General features: G+C 34.6%; 1 protein-coding gene across 1 annotated transcript; it reads left to right on the top strand.

The window, feature by feature from the left end:
- The first annotated feature begins 582 nt into the window (after positions 1-582).
- On the top strand, positions 583-7012 carry LOC117917533 (transcription factor SPATULA). Its single transcript, XM_034833843.1, has 8 exons — positions 583-1032; positions 1131-1235; positions 1320-1385; positions 1511-1576; positions 5702-6007; positions 6091-6160; positions 6379-6520; positions 6605-7012. The coding sequence occupies exons 1-8, from the start codon at positions 691-693 to the stop codon at positions 6663-6665; spliced, it is 1158 nt and encodes a 385-aa protein (XP_034689734.1). The 5' UTR covers positions 583-690; the 3' UTR covers positions 6666-7012.
- Positions 7013-10314: the final 3302 nt, after the last annotated feature.

Below are 10314 nucleotides of genomic sequence, written 5' to 3'. Positions count from 1 at the left end.
TGGTTCGGACAAGATAGTGAAAGGCTGTGATAGTGAGAGGTCTCGTCTTTTGCTTTGACCGTCCAAAATTAATAATGGGTCCAAATTAATATCAATAAGGGATAAGGTCACGCCAATTCCATACTATTATATTACTTACCTACTTTAATTTCCAGGCCCATAATCTTTTGTCCCTTCTACTTTCATTTAGCTTCTATCGAATAAAAGAATTATTAATGGATTTGATAATGGGCTAATTAAATTTATTTTTTCCAAATAAATAGTATTTAGTATTTATTATATATGGAGAGGTATTATTGAAAGACTCAAAGTATTTTTAAAATATGGATTTTTTAGGAATGTTTTTAAAAAGTATTTTTGAAAATTCATTGTATATAAAAAATAAAAAATAAATAAAAAACTAAAAGGATTAGACTGGCCCTTTATTTATCACCGAAATAGGGTTAGATGGTTTAATGGTTTAGTGATCGGTGGGGGATGCCTCACGTCACGTGCACCGGCGAGCTGTTTGAGACACTGCCGCCTGTCATTTTTAAGAGTTGACAGCCCAATCATTTTAAGGAAGGCTAGTAACTGAAACTGTTGACCGTTCTCTGTCGATCTCCCCACTCGCACCAGCAGCGCGTGCCCCGATCATTTGATTTAAACCCCGCCCACAATTTCTCTGTTCTGCTTGTATTCATAGTGTTAATGGCGGATCAGTACACCAAGCCTTGCTCTTCTTCTCCTGTGCCACCGTCATCCGCTTCGGAACCGGACGAAATATCTCTCTTTCTCCACCAGATTCTTTTCCGGTCGTCGTCGTCGTCGTCAACCACATCGCTTCACAATGCCAAACTTATGCCGAGCGAGTTTCTGTCGGAGAATCCTCTCAGACAGTGTCGATCCCCTCTTATTTCCGGCTCGGATCGCCTCGTTCTGGACGGAATGAACTCCTCCACCGGCGTTTATTTTCCCGTGAGTGCCGGAACTGCGTCTTCGTCGGCTGGAGGCTTCGACAATGAATTGGACGAGTACGACTGCGAGAGTGAGGTAGTCAGTTGTGTTCTTTATGTTGTGTGTTTGTCCCGTAGAATTTGTTGAGTTTTGGTTTTGAGTTTGATCTATTGAATTTTTGGATGGATTTGCAGGAAGGTCTTGAAGCATTGGTGGAAGATGTGGCGACAAAGGCAGCTCCTCTGCGAAGTTCGTCGAAGAGAAGCAGGGCTGCCGAGGTCCATAATTTGTCTGAAAAGGTTGGATTGTAGTACAATTGTCTGTAGAACTTTGTGATTAGGGAAGTTCTGTTGTGGTATTGACGTGTGGAGTTTGTTGAGCAGAGGAGGAGGAGTAGGATTAACGAGAAAATGAAAGCGTTGCAGAATCTAATTCCAAATTCTAACAAGGTATACATCTCTTTTGTTGGTTCTGTTTATCCTACGGATCCATTTGGATTCTTGGCTGAATTGTTGATTTCCCTTTTCCTTTTCCTTTTCCTTTTTCTTTTTCTTTTTTCTTTTTTTCACAACAGACAGACAAGGCTTCCATGCTTGATGAGGCCATCGAATACCTCAAGCAGCTTCAGCTTCAAGTACAGGTTTATACTCTCCTTCAATAATAAAACTTTATCTATTCGTTGTTTGCTGCTGGTGCATGCTGATTCAAATGCCCTTAATGATGTGGATAAACGTAGGGGTTGGCTTCTATAGGCATTTGAACCCAAGTGAGATACTTTTAAATCACCTAGTCAATTCCTGACTAATTTTCTGTGTGAACTGAAATTGCTATATGTAACTTGGAAAGCAATAAGGAAATAGATCTAACTAGAAAATAAGTCTTGTAAGATCTACACCCTTGGTAATATGCCATGTCCACCAAAGACATAAGAAAATTTATGAAAAGGGTTCTCAAAAAGTTCCTTACACGAAATTCACTGTTTCACGCCAAGTTCCTCTTACAATTCTATGTCATCCAGAGGAATGCGGATATCATCAAAGTGCTCATCATTTATGTTACAAGAATCAATAATGACAAGCTTCTTTGGTTGCATATTTATGAAGCATTGATAGGTTTCCCATATCAATAATTATGGACAACCAACGACTCCTGAACTGTTACTCTTTGAGATTCATCATTCATCAAAAACTAAATGAGCTTCCTGATCTTTAATGGCATCATAGCTAACTAAGAAAAGAAGAACTAGTCCCCTCAAGTAGTGAATTTAAGCCACAGCACTATCTTCTCGTAAATCAGGAAATTTCATCTTCTTCCAAATATAGATAAAACCCCAAAACCCTATGCATAGAAACAGAGACTCGTATTGATATCATACATCAAAACGAGATTCAGATACTATTCATAGATAAAGTAGTGACATTACCTCCATAGTACTACATTACAATAACTGATGATGAACTAGAATATGCCATAAGTTTTATGAATAGTAGATGCAATGACACCAAGAGAAGTAAACCCTATTTTGAAATGGTTGCACTTGCATCATTTTGGTGGGCTGGGCTTAGGAAAAATATGGTCCTTGTTGACAAGCATCCACTTGAATTCATGTATGACGGCAGTGGTATACACATCAGTGACATTGTGTCTAGAACAGTGAGAATATAGTGATTTTTGAGGCATGGCAAGAACCAAGATGGAGTGCTAAAGAGACTAGATAGGATCAAACAATTTCAAGAGATTTATCTAAATATAAGGTCCGCTTTCTTGTTATTCATGGTAAATAAAAATGGCTTTGACAAACAATGGAGGTGACACATGCAAAGTACATGCTATGGTTAGTTCTTCTAGATTTGGAGTTTCCAATATCGATGCAAGCTTGATTTTTGAATTGGTAATGAAGTGGATATTTAAAGTAGTGACAGTCAGGAAACTGCTAATTTGATGACAAGAAAATTAACAAAAATTGAATTAATTACCTTATAAGCACAACCAATGAATATGATTGGGGTATATTCTAAGATTTGACTTCATTGCCAACTTAAACCAATAAATTGAGTGCACAAAAGCCTTAGGTTGGAAATTCTTCGTTCTCTAATACAAAGATTTTAAGTGCAAATTACTCAATTAGGAGTTTGATGCAATACAATTTTGTTGATTTCTTTGAACAATAAATCCTATCATTTCTGTTTTTAACTTTTTCCTCCCTGTTTTGTTCTTTGTTGCCCTTCTTTTTGTCTCGCAACAAACTTTGCCAACTCCAAGATTTACATACGCTTTGAAGGCACTCTAAACGTAAAGGATATTTATATTTGGAATTGTATGCCATAGGTCTAGGGTTTTACTAAGTGGACAAAGTACTTATAGCTACAGCCTATCTAGGGTCTTAACAATTTAGATCTTAGCAATTTGGAGAAGTATAAATTTGTTTTTCCATGCTAATTTGAAACTTGATAAAATTTAAAAGGGTTTTCACATTATAGCTAGCAAAAGCACTTGAATAGTTGCTTGCTATGGCATATCTGGTAGCTTATTTGAGTCTGGTAGGAAAACATTCTAAAGTTTTGTGAAAAAAGGTAGTCATATATTTGAAACTGTCTCCTAGGCTGAAATCTACAATCTTTCTTCAAGTGTTGAGTGGAGGTTCTTTTGGTTCTTGTCATTTTTTGAAAATCTAGTGACCTTTTGTTGGAAAGTTTATGTTTGTATGCATTGCAATATGGCGAACACTAAGAAGTACGGTCCCATTAAGTAGCACATGGTCCTGGGTTTGAATCCTACCATTGATGATACCCTGAATTTACCTGATGTTAGTTATTGCAAGGTGGTTAGTGGCCCGAGGTTTGGGTCCCCATGGAGAGTCCTAAGGGCTTGGCTATGGAAGGTTCCTCAATAATCAAAAAATAAAAAAAAAAAATCCTCAATTTTTGGTAGCAGATCTGTTAAAAGAAAAGCCTATAAAATGGCATGTAAAAACTTTTTCCTTTTTTTGGTGTTTGTATGCATCATATGAACATTCATATATTTGTAATTTGAAAAAAAAATGAAATTAATAAGCCTTTATAAAGTCATCTTATGGCAAATGAAGTTCTAGTTTTCCTTTTACTTGTTTAGATGACATTGCCCTGCTCTAAACCCGCCTCTTGTTCTTTTTTTCTTTCTTTTTCTCTTGTAACTGGATTGGGGTGTTTTGAGGTTCAAATTCATTGTGTGGAATGGAAACTATAATTTGTTCCCTCCCCTTTCTACACTAGTTGAGCTACAATTCCATTTACATCTTCCCATCATTTTAACCTCCTATCCTTAGGGATGTCAATGGCATGGATTAACTGGGCAACTCTCTTTGTCCTGCCCTTACTAGGATGGGGTTGGACAATCATGGATGAACTGGGGCAGGGATGGGATTTTTTTGTCCTGCTCTTGAATCTGGTTAGAGTCGACATGGGGCAGGGTTCAGATAACCACTGTAAACCTGTGATGCAGGAGTTTGGGAGGAAAAAAAGAAAGAGGAGATAGAAGAGATTTAGGTTTTTGTTTACTTGACTTTCTTATATTCCATCTATTTTAATTATTGATTTTAAGAAATGAAGATTACAATAGTACTTCTAATATAATTCGGCAATAATAAACTCTAGAAATACTAGGATTGTGCTCTAGTACCAAGTTGGTTAGATTTTTATCTACTTGACTTTCCTATACCTTTGCATCTATTTATATTTTTGAACTTCGAAAAATTTACAGCAATATCCCTAACATAATACAACAATAATAACAACATGTCTACATTCATTGGCATTAGTTTGGGCAGTGACATTGTAGTTAGCTAGAGCATTGTCATCTTGGGGTAGATAGTGGTCATGAATTAATATTTCTCACCTCTCTGTGGATGGTAGGGATGGTACCTAGAAGAATATAACTAAGAGCCCTTTTCAGGCATTAGAAAGTAGAATGGGATTATGTAGTTGAGTTGGTTTCGATGAATTGAATTTGAAGACGATGTTATCTCCTGTAATAAACCTTCAAACATATCATATTACAACCTCTTCAAGACCATGACCAAAATGGCCCTTTCTGACATGGCCCTCTGAAAAATTTGAGTTGGTTGAGAAGACAAGGAGCTATTTAATTAAAGTGTTTTCCTCCCATTAAACTGGCATGTTTTGATTTGTAGTTAAACCATAAAAAATTCCCATGCTACAACTTGTTCAGATGGGACTAAGACTGAGAGTCAGTCGCCCAAGTTAATGTAGTGTTGATAATATGAAGGGTGCCTTTAAGGTGCTAAGACCATATTGTATTTGAGAACTAAGTAGCACGCGCACAAACATGGAAAAGTGGAGATCTAAGTTCTAGAAAACCATATTTGAAATTGTTGCCAGCATGAGTTAGAAGCATGCCTATTGCTCTAGGTGTTGCTTTTTGTAGCCACTGTTGTATTATGTGTCTTTTTCTGAGAAGCAATCTTCATTGCAACAAAAGCAGCAAGTTCTAAAACAGTTAAAAGAATTCAAGTTCGATATTAACTTGAGGAATAGCTTCATTATTTAGTGTGCAAACTTTTAGACATTAGCTTCTGCAAGTTCAAAAATAGTTTTGCATGATTAATGAATGTAATAGGAGGTGATGCTTGATCATGCAACCTTGAATTTCTTCTCATCTTTCTCCTTGAAAAGATCAAACACACGTGGAGAGGAGAAAACAGTAGAGGTTATGCTGAAAGAGACAGGATGTGATTCTAAAATTCTTATAATGTTGTTTTACATTTCAGATGTTATCAATGAGAAATGGGTTAAGTTTGCATCCTATGTGTCTACCTGGAGTACTGCCGCCTGTCCAACTTTCCCAGATGAGAATAGGCATTGGAGAGGAAAATGGATCCCTGCATATGGACATGACTGGCACACTTCCTGTGAACCAAGAAACCATGGAATACAGGCTAGCCAACCAAGGCACCTCCTCAAGTCATCCATCGGTGCCCAACTTGACAGAAATAATGAATTCAGAAACTTCATTTGGATTGGAATCATCAATCCAGGCTCACCTTGGACCTTTTCAGCTCCAAACATCCTCTGCGGTAAGTTTAACACTACCCTATGAATAATGTAATTAACTATTAAGGAAATAATACTTGCCAACTTATGTCTCTGCAATGTGAAGGATATCTGCAGGGAAGACGTGTTGCCTCATCAGCAGTTAAACATAAGTTGTGCAGGAACAAATTCATTAGGTGGGTCTTCTAAGCCTTGATCTTTTCTTTTCGCCCAATTTAATAGTATCATGTAAGCTACAGGATCCAAGTGTTGAATCCATGAGTGCCATCTATCACATGTTTCACATCCCATTTGATGTTTATCTATCATGAGGGGAAAAAAATTATATTTTTTTCCCTTGGTTTCACCTGTACTTGAGTGTTGAAAGAATTAAAAATGGAAACCACAATTACAGTGTCACTACCCTATGATGCACAAGCTTCTGGTGTGAAAGACAGCAACACTCTGGAATCGTGCATCCAAAGAAGAGATCTGTCTGAAGGCATGCTCCTAAAGAACATTGAGCACAACCAAGTTCCTTTTCCCCAATTGAATGGGTAAATTTCTTTCATCCATAAGACAATGTTTTTACTTAATGGCGCCATATGGTCTTAATTTCTCTCATATATGCTTCTTTTCAGCATGCATACAGGTAGAAGTGTTCCCAATGATGACATGAAGACAGATAGGCTTGATTTTTGAAGCTTTAGTTGGTATTCTACCCACTTTTAACATTTTAAAATTGTTGTAACTACAACTTCTGCAAGCTCCTCTATTTCTTCATCTAGCTCAAGAGGCCCTCAAACACGAAGCTGGTATATGGATCATAATGCCTCTAAGATGAGCTGGGATTGAGCAGACTGGCTCTTCTTGAGTATTGCTTGTAAGCTAACTGAGAAAATGGGGTCGATTCATGTAAAGGCTTATTTTTTCTTTCTTCCTTTTAGCAGTGAACACTCTTATCTGATAATGAACTGCCGTAAGTGCAAGGATGTATGCTATGCTCTACCTCTACATTTATCAATTAGAAATCTGCAAATTACGTAAAATTCTGTATAATGATATTTTTAATTTTCGGTCTCTTAAATGTCGCCCATCAATGGTTTGTCAGTGCTCTAATTTGGATGTGCAACACCACTTTCAATGGAAAACCCTGTCATTTCCCCAGTAAGTAACATGGATAAATCACTAAAAACCAAGATTATTTCAGCCAAATGAACAGCTCCACCCCTCTATACTATGGTGTAACATCCTTTTGTTGTATATAGAGCCAGAGAAGATTTGCAATCATGCGAGAAATTGCTTGGATCCAACAGAAGAAATAGAAGCCAGAGGTCTGTTGTCCTGATCCTATGGTATGACTTATTGACTCTTGTTTTGTTCTGTTCTTCTCTTTGAATGTCTCACGTCAAGGATAGCTCACGTGTCTTAAAGTCAATGCATTCTTGTTAAAGCTTTTTCAACAAATCAAACGTAGGGATTGGGGTTGTATGACTCCACATTCTTTTCTTTTTCTTTTCCTACTGCTTATTTTCAATGAACCGTAGTTGAAGGGCCTTGTTGACTGGAGATCAACCTCCTCAGTCCAGAACCAAGTTTCTGTGGAGCAGATGACTGGTGTTTATGTTTGACTGAGTGGGTGTTTAGTAAATCAATTTATGAGTTAATAATTTAATTTATATTATTAAGTAAATTAAATATATTTGATAAAATAATTTAATAATATAATTTAAAGGAAAAAATAATTTTAAGTAATAAATAAAATAATTAATTTATTCTTAAATTCACATTTTTATTATATTTTTTTATCTTTATTTGTTCTTGTTACCATCATGATTTTTTTTTATTATTTCACAACCTCCATTATTATTTGATCTCCTTTATCTTAATTTTAATTTACGATGATAAATATATCAATTTAATGATTTAAAATAAATTTTAAATTAATTTTGTGAAATAACCTTAATAGTAAAAATTAAATAATAAAATTTAAATCAATAATTTAAATATTATTTAACTTAAAATCAATTTAAATTATTAAATAATAAATATTAAATTTTACCAAATACCTCTTTATCTACAATGACAGTCTTCCAAATGAGGTAAACACCTGTCTATTTTGATTACTTTCCTAAGTGATAATGTTACTTTAAATATGTTTTTAAGTAAAGACCGCGGTCTGCCCAATCATCCTAAATGACAAACAGGACCAACTGAGTGGCTTTTAACTTGATACCCTAAATGACAAACAGGACACCTGTCTATGGTTTAAAAACTCCTAGTATTATTAAAATTACATGATACCATGAACCTGATCTGTTAATGTCTAGCACACACAAAGACAAAAGCTCAGTCCAGGGTTGTCACATAAAATAAAAATGCAAGTGGGGGAGTATCGTTGTTTATAATATTAAAGATGCACAGCATAATTGTAAGATTACCAAATACCATAATCAGGTAGTGACAAAAGGTTAGAACTGAAAATTTAAAAAAAAAAAAAACTATGTCGTCTCATCTTAGGATTTAAGTACTTCAGTCGTCTTTCTTTTATGATACAATCACTCTCAACTCACAATTTTGCTGCAAAAACATGGCTTGTTAAACAAAAGTTCTGGACAACTAGGATGAAAACAGTCCAATTTGCCGGCCACCAACCCAAAGAGTCGTCAGATTTTGGAAGCTTTGCAAGTTTGCCGACAATATCTCTGGATGGTTTCCTAGCCTCTATCTTTTCTCCGTGAGCTTGCATGGAATATGCTGTTTGCATTCTCTTGTTGCCAATTCTAATACATATGACTCTGTCTTATCTGTTTGGTGCCTTATCAAGGTCTCGGTCATATCTGAGCTGCGCATTCATATAGTTTTAATAAAGAAATGCAAAAGGCAAAGTAGAAACGAAATTCTTGGAATATTGAGCATTGCTGAGCTGATGACGTTCCCAAGAGACAACTGGTGTGTATGGGTTGGGAAAAAATTAGACAAATTTTCAGCATTTCAAATTTTGTTTTGGGCGAATTTGAAAAGAAGATGTGAAAAAAAGCCAAATCAGAGTAATTTCAAAAATAGAGTCTTTCCAAGAGAAAAAGAGAAGGGTATGTGTCCATTCTCATGGCTACGGATGAAGATATGGATGGGTTTTTTTGGGTACCTCCCGTTGTATCCCTAATCAGATAGATTTTAAATTTAAATAAATTAGTTTAAGATAGGTTTTGGATATTGTTTTGTCTCGCTTCATGCTATCCCAATTACATATAAAATTAATTTAATTTAAATTTATTTAAATTTTTATTTTCATATATATAATTTCAATAAAATAAGTTATAAAAATATAATTATTTAATTATTTATAAAATATATTTATTTTAATATAATTAAAAAAATTTAAATTTAAATAAAATTAAATAAGAAAGGGCGAGTGTCTTGATCTGTTTAATTTTTTTAATGGTATGAAAATGAAAATCATTTTAAATAAATAAAACAGTTTAGAATGAGGCGAATTTGCTCTATTGTCATTCCTATCTCCGATTTTAAACCATTTAGAAATATTTTTTTATTTATGATTTAAAATTTTTTTTTCAAATTTTTCTTTATGAAAATATATTATGTTAATGTGTGATATAAAATTTTTTAAAATATTTTTTATATTTTTAATTGTTTCTTAAAACACTTTCGTAAAAGATGATTACAAACATTTAAAATTTATTTTTAAAAATAATATGTTTTTGAAATTACAAAACTATTTTACGTATGAAAAAAAACTTTTTCCATTTCGTGCCATCGATTTCGTATCTAACTTTTTCTTTTCCTCGCATTGAATTCGTATCTTTCAAAGACGACTTTCTAATGGATTAAAATCTTTGCATTTTTCTTCGAAAAAGTAATGTCTTAATGACTTTACCCAAACAACGAATCCTCAGCTAGTCCCTCTGAAATCTGAATGATCGTCTTGGCGTTGTTGACACGATATGCCAGCAGCATTAGGTCCTACGAATTAGGGCAAAGACAAAGCAGTGAGTTGAAGCTCAAGCATTAGGTCCATGTTCGTAGACTGGACCCCGATGTACACAACACGTTCCCTGTAGCATTCAAATGGTCCAACCCAGAGAGTTTCGTATCCATTTTAGCAACCTTCTTCTTGCTTTCCCATTCCCTATTGGGACCAAAATCCATTCAATTACCAAATGTATTTTTCATTTTATTTAAAAAAAATGAAATAAAAATGAGGTTTTCATTTTGTAATAAATACGAATTTTGATGATAAAAATGAATTTTATTTTTCTGGATTTTCATAATAAGTAGTTTACTAAAATAAATTATGTGTTACCTAATATTAGTATTTTACCCAAAATTC

This window comes from Vitis riparia, chromosome 7, assembly GCF_004353265.1.
Source record: "Vitis riparia cultivar Riparia Gloire de Montpellier isolate 1030 chromosome 7, EGFV_Vit.rip_1.0, whole genome shotgun sequence".
Lineage (NCBI taxonomy): Eukaryota > Viridiplantae > Streptophyta > Magnoliopsida > Vitales > Vitaceae > Vitis > Vitis riparia.
Note: the sequence above shows the minus strand (reverse complement) of the source record. Positions and strands in the feature narration are given on the sequence as shown.